This window comes from Osmerus mordax, chromosome 1 (genome assembly GCF_038355195.1).
Source record: "Osmerus mordax isolate fOsmMor3 chromosome 1, fOsmMor3.pri, whole genome shotgun sequence".
NCBI lineage: Eukaryota > Metazoa > Chordata > Actinopteri > Osmeriformes > Osmeridae > Osmerus > Osmerus mordax.
Window position 1 is genome coordinate 12,414,449 of NC_090050.1, and position 22,652 is coordinate 12,437,100.

The window sequence follows — 22,652 nt, forward strand, 5'->3', positions numbered from 1 at the left end:
CTCCGTCCCCGCACAATATACACTCAAATGCCCCGGACAAAGCAACCGGAAAGATATTTAGGGAATGTGTCCAGCTCTGGCCCTGGGACCCCAGGGAGGCTAGAGGGGTCTGGGCTGGGCTGGTCTGCTGGATCCTAACCTGCACAGTGGGACTGTTGCCGTAAACAAAGCAGAACAAAGAACCAGACCTCCTGCCTTACTGAGCCCCGAGGGGGCATGCCAGTGGAGGGAAGCTGTACCTTGTGTGTACAACAATTGAAGCTGTGTGTGTGTGCACGTGGAGAGTGTGTATGCATGTGTGTGTTCTGCCGTGCCCCCTTAGAGTCAGGCTCTGGGCCAAAGAGGACCAGCCAGGGGCCAAAACAACATCACATGGCTCTTTAGAACCACTGTTGGAAACTGACCTCCTCATACAATGTACTCCTCCTCACACCTCCTCCCAACACGCCTCCTCCAAGCTGTTTGCCTCCTCAGGATATCTTAGCTCCTCTCTTCCTAACTTCCTCACCTTTGTGACCCCTTAGCTTCTCTAGCCTCCTTCTCCCCTCATTCTCTTTCTGTCCTTCCTTCCTTCCTCACCTCTTCCCTTCGTCTCCTCCTCAGGATTGGGGACTGCAGCTGTCTAGATTTACATTTAGTAATTTAGCAGACACGTTTATCCAAAGCGACTTACATGAAAGAGCAAAATGTGAATAGGTCAATGATCATAAACAATGATGGGTAACCAAAACATGAAGCACACATTGTGAAAAGCAAATAAGAGCCAAGGGGTAGAACCAGAAGAGCATGTAGTTAAACAAGTTACAATTAAACAACATTATCCTCGAAAGTGCTAGAGTGTACCTGGAGGAAAGCAAGCAACAATAATATAATTCACAGAAAGTACAAGTTCTTAAATCAGTAACAACAAACCAACAAGTGCAACAATGTGTAGCCAGTGGAGGGAGATGAGGAGTGGGGTAACATGGGAGCGTCTGGGTAGGTTGAAGACCAGGCGGGCTGCTGCGTTCTGAATCCTCTGGAGAGGGCGGGTTGCACATGCTGGGAGACCGGCGAGCAGCGAGTTGCAGTAGTCCAACTTGGAGAGGACAAGTGCTTGGACTAGCAGCTGGGTGGAATGCTCAGACAGGTACCTCCTGATCTTCCAGATGTTGTAGAGGGTGAATCTACACGACCGGGAGACTGCAGCAATGTGGGCCTCGATTCTAGCTGAGATCCCCGGATCAGTCGGGGGGAACGACAGGTACAGCTGTGTGTCATCAGCGTAGCAGTGGTAGGATAATCCGTGGGAGGTGATGATCAGTCCAAGTGAGGTGGTGTACAGGGAGAAGAGGAGGGGTCCAAGGATAGAGCCCTGTGGGACACCAGTGGAGAGCGGGCGGGGTCCTGACACATTACCTCCCCAGGAGACCTGATAGGATCTTCCCGACAGGTAGGATGAGATCCACTGAAGTGCAGTGCCAGAGATGCCCATCTCAGAAAGTCTAGCGAGCAGGATCTGGTGGTTGACCGTGTCAAATGCTGATGATATGATAGGTCCAGCATAATGATGTTGGATGACCTTGAAGCAGCTCTGGCAGACTGGAGGGCAGTAGTGACTGACTGGAGGGCAGTAGTGACTGACAGAAGGCAGTTTCTGTGGAGTGGCCAGTCTTGAAACCTGATTGGTTGGTATGTTGAGGAAGTAGTGGGTTTTAGTTGTGTGAGCAGAAAGGTTTTAAAGGAGGGAGTGATACTTATCATGAGAGAGGCGGATCGTTCTTCACGAAAAATATCCGTGAACTCTAAACAAGTCTAACAAAAAGTCACCTCACTGAGAGGCCAATGCGTGTGTTGAGCTCCTGAGGCTGGCCAATCAGCAGCAAGGACTGTGCCATGCAGTGGCATTCCTGCACATTGTCAGCAATGAGACACAGGTCAAACATGGTCAAAGCCCTCTCCGGAGACAGGTACACACGTGCTCAACATTTTTCTATGTCAAAATAGAATGCAGAGAGGCCACCTTCCCACGAGTCATTGCTTCCTCAAAGCCGAACCTGGGGAAATGTTATGTATTCCGGTTACATCATCACACACATGCGGACACACATGCAAGCACGCAACCACATACAGACACTGAAGTGGTACAACAAATGGAGGAATCGAGCTGGTCTGGTCTGGTATGGTCAGATCTGGTGTGATCGGGTCTGGTCTGGTTTGGCTTGGCATGACTACAATGCTACTACTATGCTAGGTCTGAATCGAGTCTGAGTTGGCTTTCAGTCTGGGCAGTGGTAAAACCAGGGCTCTTTATTATGAGGGGTTTGTCATGAATTCCCTTTGGTCATAACTTTAAATAGCCACTATTATTGTCTTGGAAAAGAGGGCATTAGGATTGTGTAACACGTCTCAAACCAAACAGATCATCTGGATACCAAACACTCCAACTGTGTACAGGATGCTGTGGCCTTCAAACAACATACTGTATACAGCTGCTGACATAATCTATCAGCTGTCGGGTCAGTGATATATTGATCATGTTTGATGATCCATCTCATGGTTGTGGTATTCACATTGGTATCTTGATCATGTCTGTTGATCTATATAATGGCTGTTGTAGTTATATTGGTATATTGATCCACATATAAATATGTTGTTTTAGCAGATGGGTTTATCCAAAGCAACATAGAGGGAAATGTTAACCTGTGACCTCTTGAACTGCAGTCAAATACTCAAAAAAACTCAAAACACTCAGCTATCCCCACCCTCACATGAAGGCTGGTTGTAATTGTAATCATATTGTTTTATCATGTCTGTTGATGGGTCTGAGGGTAGAGGGCTGCAGGGTCCAGAGAGCTTCCTCTCCCGTAAGGCTTGACGCTCCACTGTGAAGCACCACAGACATTCAGATGAAATACCATTCAAACTGCTTCCAAACCTTCTCCCCTCCACAATTTGCCCAAACATCATTCTCCCACCACAAAGACGTTCTCTTGGTCTGATGGTGGACGTTCAGTTTGGCTCGCGATCGTCCCGGGGTGAGACACCTAGACAGAAACACCCAGACAGAAACACCCATACAGAAACACCCAGACAGAAACACCCAGACAGAAACACCCAGACAGAAACACCCATACAGAAACACCCAGACAGAAACACCCAGACGGAAACACCCAGACAGAAACATCCAGACAGAAACATCCAGACAGAAACACCCAAGACAGAAACACCCAGACAGAAACACCCAGACAGAAACACCCAGACAGAAACACCCAGACAGAAACACCCAAGACAGAAACACCCAGACAGAAACACCCAAGACAGAAACATCCCTGGGGTTGAGCTGAGAATGGCATCCTTCTGTAGCTCACATGGAACGATCTGGTTATCGGATTCCTCTGGTGTGTCTCCTGCTGGCTAACTGGCACTCTGTGGTTCTCTAACCAGCTCCAGACACCCTTTTTGTACAATACACACATACATTCTCACACACATACACACACGCACACATCCAATGCACAGGAATTCCTCAAGAACTCATTGCTTCATCATAACACATTATGCAAAACATGTAAGATACTAACAGTGATCCATCATGACACTGAGAAAGTGTGTCCCAGATGAAACTGGGATAAAGTCATCCATACTTTGAGTTTATTTATCCTCTCCTACAGGATCAATGAGGTGTGGAGAGACATGAGCTCAGGTGGATGGTCTAGCAGTTCTCCTGCCAGCACCACTCATCTCACTTTCATCGTACACCCACGCCATCATGTAGAAGGCACTCACATGTAAAGCTTCCATACTGCAGAGGTTCCCGGAGGGTGGGGCCAGCCCCTAAGCAGGGCGCAAGTCCGACCATCGTAGGGAGCACAAGTGAAAAGCTGAAAGGAAAATGTGTGTCTGGTTTTTCTGGTTGACGTGTGTGACATTTCAAAATGTACACAAACATTTGATTTAACCTTGGATGCCTCAGAGGTGACAGTCTGGCTTTCAACTTGAGAACAATATTCACTGACAATATTCACTTTTTAGTACAATTTCTGACCTATCTCTGTGAAACTAGATTTTCCTGTTACCTGTCAGTTCCTGCTTTCAACGTAATTTAACACACCTGACAGTCATAAATAGCTGGCTGCATATAATGTAAACAAAACTGGACTTGTGTTAAGTAAATAAAACCTTTGTAACACAAAGTTCTTTGGAAGTCTTGGATGTTTTGCTACCATAGAAATAAGGCACATTGTTATCTGGACCATGTGTTTTTAAAAGCATCACAACTTCGTTCATCTAAGAATGATGTCTGCAGGTATAGTAGGGCAGTGAGCGGGTCCAGTGTGGACAGGTACACCCGGCTAGGTCTCCTATAGCGGTCCGATTGGCCATCTTTCTCCCTCCTTCTCTCACCACTCTTCAGCCCACCCTTCTGACTTCCTACATGGCTGGCTCGCCAGCACACCCAACTTCCTCTCCCTCTATCTCTCTGCGTCTCTCTCTTTCTTTGTATATCTCCTCTTTCTTTTCTTCTCTCTCTCCCCTACTCCAAATGTCCCTCTATCTCTCTCTCCCTCACTCTCTCTTTGATTGCATCAAACTCTCACACTATGCCCACACACGCAAGCATACACACACCCACACAAGCACACACACGCAGGCACACACAAGCAAGCCCCAACACCACAGACACAAACGCAGACACGCTAACATGGGTCACGCAAAAGTGGAAAGTTTGTTGCATGCTGTTATGTTGTAACGGCAATGTTATCGTCATGGTAGGTTGTGCAAGCATAGTTAAGGGTTAACTCCTGATTGTAAAGGTATAAACACCCGCAGGTGTTTCTGCCCAGACCTGACTAATGCTTAGTCACTATTATTCGGTTGGCTGAATCAACATCCTTGCTCAAATGCAACGCTTTTTCTCCTTTATCCTCTCTCTCCTCTCTCTGCTTATGTAACCAGAACACATTACAATACAGTGCACACAGTCTCCCACAGTTCAGTCTGGGGCCACTGGACTGTGGTTCTGGGCCTGACGCATCCCAACTTACATTTATTTTCTGTTACTTCAGGGATGTCTCTGTGTCAGTGACCAGGGTACCTCCGGCCTGTGTCAGTGACCAGGGTACCTCCGGCCTGTGTCAGTGACCAGGGTACCTCCGGCCTGTGTCAGTGACCAGGGTACCTCCGGCCTGTGTCTGTGACCAGGGTACCTCCGGCCTGTGTCAGTGACCAGGGTACCTCCGGCCTGTGTCAGTGACCAGGGTACTTCCGGCCTGTGTCAGTGACCAGGGTACCTCCGGCCTGTGTCTGTGACCAGGGTACCTCCGGTCTGTGTCAGTGACCAGGGTACTTCCGGCCTGTGTCAGTGACCAGGGTACCTCCGGCCTGTGTCAGTGACCAGGGTACCTCCGGCCTGTGTCAGTGACCAGGGTACCTCCGGCCTGTGTCAGTGACCAGGGTACTTCCGGCCTGTGTCTGTGACCAGGGTACTGTGATCCCTCTTGAGGTTTCTCCCTGACAATGGCTCCCATGACTCCTATACAGGAACAGCCAGGCTGGGCCCAGCCCCAGTCAGCTATATTTGGACTAGACTCCTGCCAGAGGACCATCCAGGCTCTGGGAGAAGACTGGCCCCTCGACACCCCACACCGCTGACTCTGCTGGTGCTGCTCTCCCAAGAACTTACTGCCTGGGGATGCTCTGCAAATACCACGTTTTTCATGTTCTTTTCTTTGGTCTGCACATCTCTCTGCGGTGCTACAAGACTGTTTGTTTTAGACACACAACACTAGAAATACACTTCCCTGACATGTGAGTCAGCCGGGGAGCTCTGTCTGTCTCACGTACATGAGAACACTGCCCGACTCAGGCATGAGCCATTAAGTATCTCGGGTCCTCAATAATGTGCGGGACGTTTGTGTGAGTCTGCCTGGATGGACAGGTGGTCAGGGGTTCCATTTTGCTAGGCACAAGCAATCAAGCACAGATGAGTACTCTGAATCATTTCAAATGGTATTCTGTGCCAAGTCTGGTCTGAATAGGCAGACGTGAATCCCAAATCAGGTCAGCTACCAAGTTAGTTGAGTATTGATATCCATCCACATTATAGTACGATGATGGAAATATATCATTAACATGCTATTAGCATTCAGGAAGTGCATTCCAACATCCCACAGATATGGATCTCTCTCAGCTAAATCTGTTTTCCTCCCTCAAGCCAATTGGCTAGTTGATAGTTGAGTAGTTGAACAACAGCTATCCCTGTTGGTTGCAGACTGGACCGCAAAAATGTTCCAACATTACCATCTAGTGGTGTTGATGTATATACCGTGAGGCAATCTATCTTTAATAAATGGTCTGTTTGCCTGCTTATGCATCTATCAATCCAAAATGAACTTATATGAACATGAATATTGGTATAGTATAAAATCCATGATCCATCTACTAATGGATCTACTAATGCAGTGCTAGATAGCTACACTAACTGTCAACCTGCCTGTTTTATCTGACCGGATCTTTTGTATGGTGTAGAGCCCATCGATGATGATGACCCTAGAGTGAACTAGCTTTAATGATGACTAACTTGTATTTTTACATAACCATTCATGTTGATGAAAATCAGTAGAATAATCGCATTGATCTAACATGATTCTGACTCAAAAGTGCTCACAGTTAGTTTATAACACCCAGCCTTCCTCGGACCACACAAGCCAGGAATAAGAACACCACCCGGTAGTCTTTACAAACGTCTTTGTTTTTTATTATTCAATAGTGTCACAACCAACCAACCAAAAAAAGGGCTGCCATGCCGTTGCTTCCACAACCTTTACAAAAATATAAAATTATCCCCCACCCAGAGATGACCCAGAGGCTCCTAACAAGAGCTGGGGACAGTGATCCCCCGTTGTTTAGTTCAAATCAAAACAGGAAGTATGGTCATGACAGGACGAGCAGGGGTCATGACCTCTCGGCTTTAAACAGTCATCTGGGTGGTTCACTATAAGAAGAGGTCAAATCATATCCTGCTTCAACTTAAAACATACCAAATTATATGAGGAAAGAAGATTATATGTGTCAGAGTTGCAACAAAAACACTATCAAAAGACCAAGTCCCTGTTTGGATTCTCTAGACATGCAACCTCCCATCCTCACAGAAATCACTGACCATATGTGTAACAGATGGGTATAAGGGGTGTAGCGAGACACCATGCTTACGCCCATCGTATTGTGTTCCATCAGACATTAGCATAAGGAAGTGAGGAAGGCTGGATCTTTAGAGAATTGAAACAGGGCTGAACTCGTGTTGTTCCTCAGTGAGAGTGAAAGAGATGGTTGTAGTACAGGGAGTCCTAAGCCTGCAGCCGAGGGAGGAGCTAGCCAACCCTGAGGGGAGGAGCTAGCCAACCCTGAGGGGAGGAGCTAGCCAACCCTGAGGGGAGGAGCTAGCCAACCCTGAGGGGAGGAGCTAGCCAACCCTGAGGGGAGGAGCTACCAGGACAACACCATCTCCTCGGACAAACAGCATGGGGATGTTCCTCTTCGTGGACTGGGGAACAAAAACAAACAAACATCAACCACTCCCCTCTTTAAACTCTGTTGGCTGCCTTGTACTACTCTGTATGTGTTAGTGTGACTAAGTGTATACATGTACAGAGTTCTCTCAGTGTTCGTGTGAGTAAGAGTGTGTTTCCATGTGGAAGTGTGGGTGTGTTAGCCTGACATTGCTAGACCCATCTGCCAGAGCAACTAAACCATGAGCTCGCAGATTGGTCAGTCCCCAGGCTATGGGTGTGTGTTTGTGTTAAAATAAAGGGGTGCGCTCTGGTACCTTGTACAACTCCTCATACGTTTCTTCGTCTATCTCCACTGTGGTCACTGTCTCCTCTACGTCTCCGAGTATCATGTTTAAGTGCTGGTCGTAAGCCTAAACAACAGCAACAACGTTACACACAGTAAGTAGGAAAAAACACACCACTAACAACCTATCTGTAGCTTTGCTCTAATACAACCAGGGCTCCCACTGTGTTATGTTTAAGAAATGGGTTTGGTAAGTAGGTGGAGTTGGACCAATTTCAAAGGCTCTGGGGTTGAGGATACAGGTCGTGTGTCGGAGTCTTACGTGGAGTCTGCCCCGTAATTCTCTGTCGTTTCTCATCTTGACGTAGATTCTCTCGTCCAGACTCAGACGGATCAGGTCCAGCGGCTCTTCGACCGTGTTGCTGCTCTGTTGCTGTGAGTTCAAACATACGGCGATGGAGACAGTGGCAAAAGACATGATTACACCGAAAATGAGAATAGGAGTGGGGTTGCAGTAGTGGGGTCAACAGAATGACCGGCTCATGACAAACACCGAGACCTAGCTGACATGAAAAACTATTCTAATCATTGTCAAACGGCTTTAGTATTTCGCAGTGATCTAACTCATCCGGATACATTGTGCTAGCGACCTACGCTGGGTAACCCATCTCAAGTCTCACGTTCAATGAATGCACTGTGAACGCTTCAAGGCTGTTTGGGCTAGTGCTTGCTTCAATTAGCTAGCTACTCGAGAAAATGAAAGACGACAAAAAAGACATGCATCTTTTTTCCATTCAGACAAACATCTACAACTTTCTGTAACTCCTACAATATCTACACAAGCTGTCAGATCCGTTATTACCAACCTGCTCAACTTCGTCCGCCATTTTCATAAAACGACCCAGAATGCATTGCGTGGGAAAATGTTGCCACTGTTCATGTGTTCCGGGCGGGTAGCCTCCACCAGAGCCATAGAAAAAGATTTTTCTATGGCTCTGGCCTCCACCTCCTGCGTTTAGAAATTAATATGAAATGTTATCTTTTTCATGGAATATTTGGAAAAATAACAACAACGATTAATTTTGTAGAAATTAATATTAAATAAAATCATTTTAAGGTATATTTAGAAAAATAACGACCACGATTGATTTTGTTGAAATTCATATTAAATTGAAACATTTAGCCTTTATTCTGAAAATAACGATTTATTTGTTTAATTTAAAAATAATACAATGTTAAATGACATAATTCGTTTTAATTTTGTTTTAGGCTACAGGTTTCAAATCTCTCGCAATTTTTTTTTTATCTCACATGCATGGCCTATAGATTATATTTCATAGCTACACATTTAATTTTAACAGCATTTTTGGTTATCAAAGATAATCGAGGCCAACATCCACAAATCTAGGCTTAAATATAAACTTTCCCCGGAGAGGACTACCCAAAATCGGGTGGCCGATTAGCAAAGATCAGTGTTTCATGCTATGATTTAGGCTACGTCTAGGCTACTTTAGCAGAGACCCATTGGTTAATTGATCAGAATGTTGTGCTGCGCGCATTTGTGCGCTTGTTTGCACACGTGACTGGACCGATGGTGCGCGTTTTCTCTCCCTGCGCCCCCGCCACCATGCGCAAGATGAGAATTATCCGGCTGCAGCAGAGACAAGTAGAGCCACAGGACTCCTGCTGACCACAGATCTAATTCACCGATCTCAACTTGTCTTTTTAACTCTTAGTTTATTTTGCTGGTGTGGTGACCGAGGTGAATGTGTTCTCCGGTGGTAGTTCCTGCGGTGCTGACCGCCTGCCTCTGCGGTCTGCTTTTACCGGTGGCTTGCACTCCTCAGCTGAATTACCGACCAATAATCGGTAAGCAAACCTGAACCCAACAGAATGAATGAGTCAAAAGTACATTATGTAATATTGCAAGAAAATATATATATATTGGGCTCAATGCTTCATCATAGGCTATGTCTTGTTCTAGACTTTTCTGTGCGTGTGTGCGTGCATTTGTGTCCATGTACACTTGTGTGCGTGCGCCTGAAAGACATCAATGATGAATTTGAATATTTCTTGCGAGGCCTGTCCCCAGTGTTTCTCAAACCCAGATCCGTGCACTGGCAACGGTCCGTAAATGCATACCTGTCGATCCGGAGCAAATAATTGGCTATAACGGCCCATTCTACACAAATTAGTAGAAAGCAGTTTGTATGCTAGTATGAGCCGAAGAGGATAACCTATACAGTAGTTAGCCATGATCAGCACATAACCAACAAGAACCCAGCTATGTAGCTCAAAATCAAAGAGCCTTAATACATATTCCAATGAGTCCATATATTTTGTATACATTGAAGTTAGAGAAGCTGTTTTATGGTATATGCCATCTGTGTATATACCATACCAACCACCATTCACTCAGTCTTCAATTGGTTAAACTCACTCCTCGGTATACGTAGGGCTCCCCACGTCTGTCTGCACAGCCAGCTGACCTGTTTCTGGGATCACATTGAGGGGGGAAGCCACGCTGATCAGTGAAGCAATGACACCTGTGGCATGTATTAACCTGTCAGTGTTGTCCAGGTGTGCTGGCCCAGGAGAACATCGTGGAAGACATCCACGCCCTGGGCTCCTCCTACATCGCTGCCTCCTATGTGAAGTACCTGGAGGGGGCGGGGGCCCGCGTGGTGCCCATCAGGTGACCTGCGCACCCCAGCTCACTGGACACACACATACTGGAAACATGTGTCATGCAGCTAACTCTATGCTCTATGTGGTTCTAGAGTTTAAATGATCTGCACTGAACAGTGGTAAAGAAATGTACTTCTACAGACATCAAAACAGGAACTCTTCTAGACAGGTTCCTGTTTTGTCTGTAGACATTTCTTTACCTTGTTATTACTACATAATGGGCTCAGAGACACTCAATGCTGTGGTAAGCTGGTGATGAAGAAAGTGTTTGTCCGTCTCTTCATAAACGGAGTGACTAAGTTCAGTTGAGTTCTGGATTTTAATACGTATTTATCAATCTGCAGATTGGGAGAGAAGTCTCAGTCTTCTGACCATAAATGACAACACAACACCAACCTTAGGTCTCAACCAGGTCTCTCCCCGCTCCGAAAGCCGGAGGACCATCTTTTATAGGGCACAAGAATGTAAACATAGATTGTGACAGTCAGGCAGGAATGACGTTACAACAGTCTCAGAGAAAAAGATTCACTGCTCCCAACACATAACAACTCTCACACTAGAGAGTTCATAGTTGGAGCTCTCCTTGTAGTCATGACAAGGACCGTTTAGCCAGTACTTTCTCCTGACCCCGAACATCTGTTAACCTGACACATAGACACAATATACTGTTATTAATAGCAAGCTTACATGATAAACGTACTAACTAGTATCCAATGACTAGTTCTATTGATTAGTGATTAATGTAAGCACACAGGAAATCCCAATTTCTTCCACACTGGCGACAAGGATGGAATATGTATGTTACCTGATGCTACCATGCCACTTTCTGTGTGTACTGTGTGCTTACATTCTCCGAGAGGAGCTCCGAAACCTCCACGCTTCACCCTATGCTTTGTAACTTACTCTACAACCTCTGTTCACTAGCCTACACACCAAGGTCTCAACACTGATGGGGAGTGGGGACAGAAAAGCATATGCTATCATGACACCTGTCCTGACGCAACTTATCGGTGGGGAGGTTTCAGTAGTCTAACACCTAACAGTCTAACAGTAGCACCCTACTCTTTGCTTGCCTGAAGAACTGTTGTCTCTGTTCTTACAGAATTAATCAAACGGAAGCAGAATATGTGAAGATATTCAACTCCATTAATGGGTGAGTATCAAGGATTTTTGAGTATGAAGTTGTTTTTTTTTCGTTTTGTATTTATTGATCGGTTGTGTGTGTGTGTGTGTGTGTGTGTGCAGTGTGCTGTTGCCAGGAGGAGATGTGGACCTTCAGACTTCGCAGTTCAGCCGTGTGTCCAAGATCCTGTACGACCTGGCTATCAAGGTAACTGTTTGTAGCCAAGTCTCACATCAATGGATTCCTCATCTTCTGAAAAGGTATCTCTGTAGCTACTGTTTCTGAAGGAATTTCCACTAGACTGACACAACTAAAGGTGATTTGAAATGGCATTATTTAATAACAAAAATACAGAGGAATTCTGTATTTTACTCTATTCCTCTGATTTGTTTGTCGATGTTGTTGCGGATCATCAGGCCAACGATGCAGGAGACTACTTCCCTATCTGGGGAACCTGCCAGGGCTTTCAGCAGATGACAGTCTTGGCCAGCAACAAGAACCTCCTCACCCTCACCGACACCAAGGCTGTGGCCCTGCCCCTCACCCTCACACCAGGTACCCTCACCCTCTCATCCCCTCTCCTCACCCCCACAGACACCAAGGCTGTGGCCCTCACCCTCTCGCCAAGGACCCTCCTTTCTACACCTGTCCTCCACCCCCTCTGTCTATACCCACCCGTCTCACCCCTCCTGCCCTGTCTGTCTGCCCGCCTGCCTTGTCCCCAGGGGCCCAGAGCAGTCGTCTGTTCAGGACCTTCCCCAGAGAGCTGCTGCAGGCCCTGGCGTCTGAGAACATCACCTCCAACTTCCACAGCTGGAGCCTCTCCCTGCAGGTACACAGAGGCGCTGTCCACATTAACATGCACCGAGTGTTGAAGTTTAGAGAAAAGTTAAAAGTTTCTCCCACATACACAACCAGCCTCTGTCTATGGGAAGCACGCTGGTCTAATCGAATGTAGTCGAATTCAATCCACTCTAATCAGTCTAATGTGATCCTGCTCTAATGCAATCTGCAGAACTACAGCAGGAACGCCAAGTTGAAACGCTTCTACAGGATCCTGTCCACCAACAACGACGGCAAGAAGGATTTCATCTCCACCATGGAGGGTAGGAGGGAGGGGGACACAGAGGGGAAGGGGTATCTGCATGTGTGTGTGAGTAGGGTGTGTGGGTATGTGTGTGTGTGTGTGTGTGTTTGGCAGTGACACACTGTAAAACCGGTACCAGTTCTGCACTGCTCTTCCCATCTAAACTAGACTACTAGTTTGTAGTCCCATTTAAACTAGATTATTTACCCTAACTGAGGCGAGCCCACCTGCCCATCCCCTCCGACCCCCAGCCCACAGGTACCCGTTCTACGCGGTCCAGTGGCACCCAGAGAAGGCTCCGTTTGAGTGGATCCAGAAAGCTGGCATGGTCCACACATCCTCCGCAGTCTCGGCCTCCTTCTACACCGCCAGCTTTTTCGTGTCTGAGGGTGAGCACTGAGCAACCTGTGGGGTCAACCTGTGGGGTCAGCCACAGGTCAACCTGTCTGTCTGTGGCTTTGAACCAATAAACTTACCCTCCAATTCCTTATTGAATGTTTTTTTTTTTATCAATATTTTTCCTCTCATCCTGAACCTCTTCTTCTCCACCCTTCTCTGTTCTCCTCCTCTCCTCGCGGTCTCCAGCCATGAAGAGCCAGCACCAGTTCCTCAGCCTCATGGAGGAGGAGAGAGCTCTCATCTACAACTACTCTCCTGTCTTCAGAGGAGTCCAAAGTGTCTTCATGCAGAACTATTACTTTGACTAGACCCGACACACAGCTCATCACTAGGCGTAACGCTGTCACAGTCATCGTCCACCTTTAGTGAACCTTTAGAAATGAACTGATGAATGAAGAGGAAGTGTTGGGGATGGTTTCCCTAGGTCGTGTCTGGTCCTTCTGAAAGGACAATTCCATGAAGATTGTAGTGCTGAAATGATTTGTGTCTTTGGGAAACTGTCATTTGTTTATTGCAAGTTTTGCGATTTGTGTTTTTGAAAAAGATTGTAATGCTTGAATGTAGTTCCTATTTAGTTCTGTAGTCCTTTTAAATCTCTGTGTCTCAAGGATGTTTGTAATTGTCATAATGGAAGTGTTCTGGCATTGGTCACTGACGCAGTGTTTAATCCATGGTCATTCCACTTCGAAGCATCAGTATTTCTTTCATTCTGTGGTTTAGGCTGTCGGTGGGTGAGGGTCGGTTGTGTGTGTTAGCAGGTTGTCCCAGCTTTTATGTCTGAGACACAGATCACACGTTATGTTTTCCAAACAGAACAAATAGGATGTTAATCATTTGCTAAGTCATCTGACCAGTGTATTGGCAATAAAGTTAGCATCCATATCCACAGACTTGACCCTCTGTTGAACCTGGATTGTTGTCCTTTGTCTCTATGTCTATGTTTGGGCTCAGACAGTAGATATTTCCATAACTTCAACTGATTTAAGTCCTACTGCGCACTAGGGAAATGGTCAGGGAAACAGTAGCTTGTGAATGACACTAGATGGGGCTGTTGTGACATTCATCAGAGCAGCATGTTTCTTGTGTCATTAGGACTCTCCAACTAGGTTTTTTTGCTGCAACCCCAGTTGTAACTAACCTGATTCAACACATTAACTAGCTAAGTATTAGAATCAGGCATGCTATATTACTCGGAGTGAAAACCTTAACGTCTAGGAGCAAGGTTGGAGAGTGCGGATGTGAACACAAATCGATATTTCCTCAGATGTAACTCCAAACTTTATTTGCAATATCTCACGGTTACATAGAAAACAGTAAGGGCAGATGAATAGATAAAGAATACAAACATGAAAGGACAAACCTCATGTATAAATTGAAACATAAATTACAATAAAACATCCTATTTATAAGAAGATGTATGCAGAGGTTTTACAGCAAGACACATTAATTTCCCTGTGACAGAATGAGACAGTGACGCATTCCCAGATGGAAATCAGAACTGAAGGTTGGACAAGACTACAGATATCCTGTACTCTCCTTGGAGCCCAGTAAGATGCCCTCTAGCACAGGTCTGCATGTGAGACTGCAGTAAAAGCACGTTCAGAATGACTGCTTTGACGTCACCTCAGAACCCGGATCTGTCAAGCTTCAAAGTTGGAGTTTGTACAGAGGACACCCCTGTGACTATGGGCTTGTGAAGGTGTATCAGCATACAAGAACAGAAGATTACAATACCTCCGTATTTTTCCAGAAAACGATTCACGAGACGACTCCTTGAATAATGTTGATACCTCACACAGCATTATAACCTCAAAATAAAACTCATTTCAAACAGTAGTAACAATAGCCAAGCTTGGTCCAAGACACATAGCAGGCAATGGTGACAATAGCATGCTTGTTAATACTGCCCCCTTAGTGTTAGGAGTTGGGAAGGCGCCGCCCTGGGTCTGTGTACACACCGTTTCATAGCTTTATACTACATGATAACAGGAACGCCAGGCAAAGCATTTCTCATATTTTCTAAACTTAGATATGTTCACATAAACATCGTTACAGTGTTGTTTTATCCTCGGGCCCACAGACCCGTAGAAGCAGCATGACTACATTCATATATACAGGCCACGTGTGGGAACCAAGCTGTAAGCGTCACATGCTCTCACCCTGCAGCAGGGCGGGCTGACATGGTGGGACTGTCTCCACTCACAACCCGGCATCTAGGCCCATGGATGCTTGGAGACACAAGGGCTGTACGGCACATCTTAAAACAAATATTTGCCTTGTTGGCCAAAACACTTTAAAGTAACCATGAGCCATTTGGTTTCCCTTCTTTTTTTCTTATTTTTTTTTTTACAAAGGAGTTTGAGAAGCTTTGATTCAGCAAACCAATCAGAACTTGAACTCTGGTGTGTGACAAGCCAATCACAGAGACCCTTTTGGGGGTCTTAGCAGTATCGTATGACACTTGTCTCACCAAGCATAGAGCGAGGAGGCAGAGAATGTGTAAAGGTGTCTATAGTGTTGGAACAGCTGGGTCAAACTATCCTGACTAAGCCAAAAAGAAGAGCGTTATGAACACACAGCATTCAACTCTGCAGAGACCTGGCCGAGCCAAGAGTTAGAATGAGGGAGAGAGAGAGAGCGAGGTAGAGAAAAAGTGGGAGAGAGGAAGAGGGAGACAGAGGGAGAGAGAAAGAGGAAGAGAGAGAAAGGCAGCCTTGAAGCTGCTCTGATTTAGCACTTCATCAAGCCCCCCCTCTCTGCTCCTATAGGCTCACGTGCTTGTTGCTCCTGCGGCGGGGCGGCCATGCTGACTCAGACAGGCATGCGCCCTGCCGAGTCATGAAACATCTACGTGGCTGGACGCCACCCAGGATGCAACTGACGTAACATGAATGAGCTAACAGCCGACCGCCGACAGGTCGAGCCCACCACAATCCTGCGCCCTTGTCCCTCATTCTCTCTTCTTTTTCTCTCTGTTGGCAAAGTCTTCCCTCTCTCTCCTTTTTTCTCTCTCTCTCTTTTCTCCCGCTCTCTCTCTACCGTCCTCTGTTCTCCTCCCCTTCAGAGATGTGTATCTTCCTCCATGTCATCCTCTTCCCCTTCTTTCTCCGACTGGTTGACCAACACCTGCCAGCGGTTACTCTCCTCCCCGCCCCCCGCCCCTCCTCCTGCCATCCCATTGGTGCTGGGTTTCTTCTCTTGCATCTCTGGTTGGCTGTCGTTCATCACGTCCAGGGTGGGGTTGTCATGGCAGCCGTTCTCCACAAAGTGTAGCTCCTCCCCTCGGGACTTGGGTGCAGAAAACCAGGATGTAGGGTTAGATTAGGACTGGGATTATAACTGAAATTTAGACTGGGATCAGACCTGAAAGACTATTTATGTACAGGGTTGTGGCTACACGCGTGTGCGCAAAAATGAAATGTGTTCACAGTTCATAGGATATGACCTGTCTGTCTGTCTATTGACTGTCTGTCTGTATCTCTGCCTGTCTGTCTGTGTCTGTCTGACTCTCCTGGCCTGGTTTTGACCCACCATGGTCTTGGTCTTGGGCAGCTGCCTCTGCCAGCAGATGTAGATGAGTCCGGTGGTGATGATGACCATGCACACCGACCCGATGATGACCAGAACCACGAACAGCTTGCCGTAGTCCGACCGTGTCTGGCTGGGCCGGGAGTGGCACGTACTCGCAGCAGAGTAGTTCTGGATGCCAACCTAGAACATACACACACACGTGCACACCCGCACACACACACACACAAGCAGGAAAAGTCTCAGTATGACAAACAGACAGTCTTAGCATGTGCGAGCAGTAGCTCCTAGAAGCAGGGTGTCTCACCTCAAGCAGCCCTTTCCTGATCTCTCCCAGCATAGACAGCACATCCTTGGTGGCAATCACACCTGCACAGACATGAGCACTCAGCAGGCCACCGCCACAACTACAGAGAGTGGCGGATGTGTGTGGGTGCGTTAATGCATGCGTGTGCCTGTATGTGTTAATGCGCGCGTGTGTGTGTACCGTGTTCGGTGGCCAGGGTCATGAGCAGCTGGTGGTCGTGTCTGGGGGTCTTGCTGAGAGAGACCAGCCAGGAGCCCTGGGGGCTGTTCATCCTCCTGGAGAACACCGTCTCCACCAGCTCCAGCATCCTGGGTCCACTCTCCTCACGGAACTCATCCTGACACACACACACGCATGAGCACGCACATACGCAGATACACACGCACACACACAGCAACATGCAACAACACACACAACATGCACACACACATCAACACGCACACATAGCGACAAGCACAAAGACAAATACATACACCCACAGAGGAACAAACACAAAGAAAAACTCAGTCAATAAGCAGTTGTTGCTGTGACAACCAAAATAGTCAAATAGATTCGAATCGGGTTTTGTACTGTTGCCATAGTGACATAATTGGTAGGAGAAGAGAGGAGATGAGAAGAAATGAAAGGAGAAGCGAAGAGAGGAGAGTAGTGGGAAGGAGAAGAAATGAAAGGAGACGCGAGGAGAGACTCACACAGTCCAGGTTCTCAGTGGTGTTGAGGATAACGTAGCCCCGCCCAGCTAGCTCGCTCCAGTCCACACACACCACCTGGAGAGGTGGAGGAACACAGGGGGAAGAGAAGGAGCAGGAAGGTCAGGGAAAAGAGGTAGAGGAGGAGATGGAGATGGAGTAGCAAGATGGATGGTGTGAAAGAAAACAAACACTGTCATATCAAGATAGCCAGAAGCACATCCATCAGCCACAAGCTTGAGTGGGACGGAGCCTGTCTGGGACTAACACAGGAGATCCCGGTCTTGTTCTAATGTGCCAGCACATTCAGTCCTACTATTACAGAATTCTAGAATTACAGTATATTAGCAGTATTAATTGTCTTTTAGTGTTAGAGTATTCTAGAATTACAATGGTCTAGTGTTAGAGAGTGTTATAATGTCACAGTATTGTAGTGCTATAGGATTTTTGAATTACAGTGGTCTTAGGTTATACTGTTTAACAGTATTCTAGCGTGTATTTTTGTAGTGTCACAGTGTCGTATTTTGAAGATATGGCCACAGCTGAGTTCTAGAGTGACAGGACAGTCTCTGTCTCCTAGCTACCTGCTGCTCCTCCACTGTGTCTGTCAGCCCCGCCTCCGAGAGCAGCTCTGTGGCTCCGCCTCTGACCTCAGACCCTCCACCCCGAGGGGGCGTGGCTTCATCCAGCCTATCCCAGGACACCTGGTTGAAGCCCACGGTCGATGCCAGAGAGGGGGAGGGGACCGTGGTCAGGGGGGTGTGGCCTCCTGCCTTCTCCCAGTCACTCTGTCTCCTGTCAGCGTCCTCCTCCGACTCCTCCCCTTCCTCCTCTTCGCCAACAAATCCGTGTGTGCGAGTGTGGCCGGGCTGAAGAGGCTCTCTGCTGGGTGGGGCTCCAACCTCAGGCACAGTAGGATTCTGGGTAAGAACATGGTCCAGGTATATTAGATCCGGCCTCCTCTCCTCCTCCTTCTTCTCCTCCTCCTCCTCCTCAGCCTGCTCCTCCTCTTCCTCCTCATCTCGCCCCTGGAGCAGCCACAGGCCAGTGAGGTCAGAAGGGGTCGAACTCGGCAAGCCAGCTACTGCAGCAGAGGTGGTTGGAGGGGTGGTGGTGGAGAGGTCATCCCCAGGATGAGGCACCAGGGGCAGGCCACTGGCCTGGCCCTCCTCCCGCTCCCACAGCTCCCTCTCCAGGGCCTCCAGGCCAGCCTCCAGCCCGCCCTCCAGGCCAGGATCCAGCTCAGGAAGCAGGGAGGTGAGGTTGGGCTGTCTGGCCTCCTGGATGTCTGGTGTGGAGGTCTGGAGTAAGTGAGGGTGGTACTCTGCTTGACAAACACAAACCCTTATTAGTTTGAAGTTGACCGGCAGTGAGGAGAGAACTAAGAAGGAATAGTCATATAACATTGTGTGTTTGTGTCTCTGTGTGTGTGTTTTCCCTCTGAGTCATCTACCCACCAACCAGGGCCTCTGATCCTGGCCGTGTGTCGTTCCCCTCGCCTGTCTCCTCCCACAGTCTGGCTGATGACAGACGCTTGTCCTCACTGTCCTCCGTGAAGAAGCCCGAGGCCTCCTGGGAGCTGTCCATCCCGTCCAGGCCCTGCTCCATCTCTCTCTTCACCACGTACGAGTCCGGGTGACTGAGGAGAAACCTCGCCCTCTCCTCCTCCTTTTCTCTCTGCATCCTCCGCTTCTCCTCCTCCCTCCTCTCCTCCTCCTCCCTCCTCTCCTCCTCCTCCCTCCTCTCCTCCTCCTCCCTCCTCTCCTCCTCCCTCCTCTCCTCCTCCTCCCTCCTCTCCTCCTCCTCCCTCCTCTCCTCCTCCCTCCTCTCTTCTTCAACTCTGTGCTGCAACACATCCAGGGTCAGCTCCTGTTCCACAGAGGTGTGGACTATATCCTGGAACTGGGACAACTGTTTGCTGTCTATGTCCTGGACCAAAGGGGGATGGGTACCGTCTATGTCCTGGACCAAGAGGGGATGGGTAGCGTCTATGTCCTGGACCACGGGGGGATGGGTACCGTCTATGTCCTGGACCAAGGGAGGATGGGTACCATCTATGTCCTTGACGTGAGTGTCCTCGGCATTGTCTACGTTCTTGTCCAGGGAGGCCTGGGTATGATTCACATCTTGAACCCCAAGTGAAAGGTCTACATGTTGGGATGGTTGGGAACGGTCTGTGTCCTGAACAGTGGGTGACTCAGTGCTGTCTACATCCTGGGAAGAGGGTGGAGGGCTGGAGTGAGAGGTTGGACGAAGGCTGGAGAGAAAGAAGGGGGGAGGGCTGGAGGGGGAGGAGTGGGTGGATGGGGGATATGTGGAGGAGGGTGAGGGGGGAGGGCTGGAGGTGGTGGTCGTCATCAAAACCAGCCCGTCAGCCACGCCGAGCCCAGACGCCAGTAGCAGGACAACGGAACCTGGGGACAGACAGGCACACGCACACATGCACACAGACACAGGTAACACACACACACACACACATACATACAGACAGTGACAGAATCAGATATGTGTTTAATGTGGGGGTTTGTGTGTGTGTGTGTGTGTGTGACTGAGTGTGTGTGTGTGCGTGACTGAGTGTGTGTGTGTGAGAGAGAGAGAGACAGAGAGAGAGAGAGAGAGACAGAGAGAGAGAGAGAGAGAGAGAGAGAGAGAGAGAGAGAGAGAGAGAGAGAGAGAGAGAGAGAGAGGGCGGAGACAGATGGGCATGTGTCGGCTAAGCACATCAGAGACTGACAGCAGATCTCTTTGTTAAGGATCCTGCTTGCCTAGTGTGTCTCCGAACCTCTTCACAGATGGCTCCAACCAGCTTACCATCCTAGCACACCCTGTCACCTCACTCATAGTCTCCCCAGCCTGCCAAACCAGGCCAGCTAGCTCCCTAACACCACCGGGTCAAACACTACTTAACCATCAGACCCATCCACATGGCACAGAGAAGTGTCACAAATCTGCTCAGCTTTGCCACAGTGACCCAGACCAACACAGGCCAAATAGTACTCCCTCAAACCTGTTCTCAACCTATTAACGCCCAGCCAAGCTCAGCTCTCTCATCCTTCACTATTCAGCCTTACACAAACCCAGCTCTCTTAGCTTACCCCTTCCTCTCCTCCTCTCCTTCCTGAGTATAGTTTCATCTCTGGGGAGCAGCTATCTAGCAGGCTGACTGTGCAGTACTGGGCCAGCCTGGCCAGGCAAGCAGCCAGCCAATAAATGTGGGCACACAGACTTATATATCTCACCTGCAGTGCTACTTGATCACTGAAACCTGGGAGAGAGGAGAGAGCGGAAGAGGAGAGCAGGGAGGAGAGAGAGAGAGATGGAAAAAAGCAGGGAACAAGAGAGAGAGAGGATGAGGAGGACAGGAAAAAGGAGGAGAGAGGGGAAGAAAGCAGGAGGAGTAGGAGAGAGAGGAGGAGGAGAGTAGGAAGGAGGAGGATAGAGAGGTGGGAGAGAGCATAGAGGAGGGGAGAGAGAGCAAGGAGTAGGGTGAGAGAGGTGAAGTAGATAGGTGTAAAGCTTTATGAGGTGAAAGGGTTGGGAGAGAGAAGAGCAGTCAAGCTGGGAGAGAGACGATACGTAGAGGTAGAAGGAGGAAACGGAGGAAGACAGAGTGGACAGGACGGTGGAGAGGAACGAGAGGAGGAGGACAGGAATGAGGACTGGGGAAAGAGCGAGGATGGAGGACATGGAGGAGGACAAAAATGTGCCAAGGAGACTGAGAATAACAGAGGAATGGTGGACAGAATGGGGCAAGTATAGGTCAAATGGGGTAGTTGAGGATTCAAGTCACCTCTATTGTCTCACAGAATCAGCTTATACCCTCCCCCAAATCCCTGGCCTGCCCCCCTTACTAGCCCCATGGCTGTTTTAATTAGCTCCATGTGTGAAGTTGACCACCACAGATCCCTAGATGCTAAGATGCTAAGTAGCATCTCAGCTGTTAGACAACTAGGTAACCATGACATAAGGAGGATGTACAAATCATACACAACACTGGCTACTGTAGCTCACCAACACAAATCCAAGCTCTGGATGCTATAAGATTCCAATTATGCAAATATCATAATAAGCGGGATGTGATTGGCCATGATTAATAGGCCACAATGAAAGGTTATGGGCTTTGCATGGTTATGGTAATTACAAATAGCATTCCGATTTAGTTTGATGCATTGTTGGATTTAGACTTTACCCATTGAAGGCGTATTTTATCTATTAGTTTCCCGTCCCAAAATGCAATAAACATACTGTAAAATGCCCATTATGCTTGTTCCGCGTTGTTTTTTTAAGTAATACGAGTGATTTCGTCTATCTGAGCTGTTTGACTATTCTACCGCAGCCAACAATTTATGTTGACTACGTGATGTTCCCACTGATTTGGTTACCTTTGGTCCAACAACGTTTCAACATTCCGCTTTTGCGGGGCGGCCCATTAGAGGTGCGATGCGATACACGCTAATAATAATAAGAGATACGAATTATAATAACATCTCACCAATCAGCAGGCGGTAGAGGCCCGGCATAGCGGCAGCGAGCATCGTCTCAGTTCAAATGTGAATTGTCAGACTAAAACGTATCGCTGCTAAGTTGGGTAAGAAGAAGATTCATCGCATGTTGTCCGTTCGGTAAAGAGTGCAAGGTGTGATCAGCGTCTGAACTTGGATGCACCGGCTGATGATTATCTGCATCCCCGCGCGATGCTCCGTTGCATCGAGTTGCAGGGCAAACCCGTTGTCACCGACAGATGCTGGCGGCGGGTCCGTGACAAACCACTCTGACTGATAAGAGTAAGTCTGAGACTGTTTGCGTGGACCCCCGGAATAAATAGTCTTCAATGAGTTACCGTGCTAAGGCAATACTAATAGCCAGCCAAAGTATGCGTCACTAGGGGCCTCAGAACATTCTTGGTGCTGATCTTTAAAGTTGGACAGATGCCTGTGGATGCGCAGTAGAATACGCTGCAATGGACGGAAGAGTCAGGGTCCTAAACTCAGTCGTCTCATCTCCATTTTTTTGTTGTTTCGAGGTATCGGCGTCCATTACGTATTTGCATGTCTG

At 48.0% G+C, this 22,652-nt stretch overlaps 3 protein-coding genes across 4 annotated transcripts; 1 reads left to right on the forward strand and 2 right to left on the reverse strand.

Annotated features, from left to right (window-relative positions):
• Positions 1-6,712: 6,712 nt before the first annotated feature.
• On the reverse strand, positions 6,713-8,675 carry lsm3 (LSM3 homolog, U6 small nuclear RNA and mRNA degradation associated). 2 transcript variants are annotated; one of them, XM_067241127.1, is made up of 5 exons: positions 8,643-8,675; positions 8,099-8,209; positions 7,808-7,903; positions 7,478-7,525; positions 6,713-7,385 (listed from the first exon to the last, which is right to left on the reverse strand). In XM_067241127.1, exons 1-5 carry the CDS (start codon positions 8,667-8,669, stop codon positions 7,353-7,355), a joined length of 315 nt encoding a protein of 104 aa, XP_067097228.1. In that variant the 5' UTR covers positions 8,670-8,675; the 3' UTR covers positions 6,713-7,352. The 2 variants fall into 2 exon arrangements, with proteins under 2 accessions (XP_067097228.1, XP_067097220.1); XM_067241119.1 differs by having other exon boundaries at positions 6,713-7,525.
• Positions 8,676-9,453: 778 nt separating this feature from the next.
• Positions 9,454-13,953, forward strand: zgc:171566. Its single transcript, XM_067240579.1, has 9 exons — positions 9,454-9,645; positions 10,357-10,471; positions 11,567-11,617; positions 11,710-11,794; positions 12,004-12,142; positions 12,313-12,419; positions 12,603-12,693; positions 12,926-13,063; positions 13,260-13,953. Exons 1-9 carry the CDS (start codon positions 9,543-9,545, stop codon positions 13,379-13,381), a joined length of 951 nt encoding a protein of 316 aa, XP_067096680.1. The 5' UTR covers positions 9,454-9,542; the 3' UTR covers positions 13,382-13,953.
• A 387-nt stretch (positions 13,954-14,340) lies between these two features.
• On the reverse strand, positions 14,341-19,291 carry podxl2 (podocalyxin-like 2). Its single transcript, XM_067239995.1, has 7 exons — positions 19,055-19,291; positions 18,182-18,921; positions 17,601-17,675; positions 17,089-17,245; positions 16,909-16,970; positions 16,605-16,784; positions 14,341-16,361 (listed from the first exon to the last, which is right to left on the reverse strand). The coding sequence occupies exons 1-7, from the start codon at positions 19,278-19,280 to the stop codon at positions 16,134-16,136; spliced, it is 1,668 nt and encodes a 555-aa protein (XP_067096096.1). The 5' UTR covers positions 19,281-19,291; the 3' UTR covers positions 14,341-16,133.
• Positions 19,292-22,652: the final 3,361 nt, after the last annotated feature.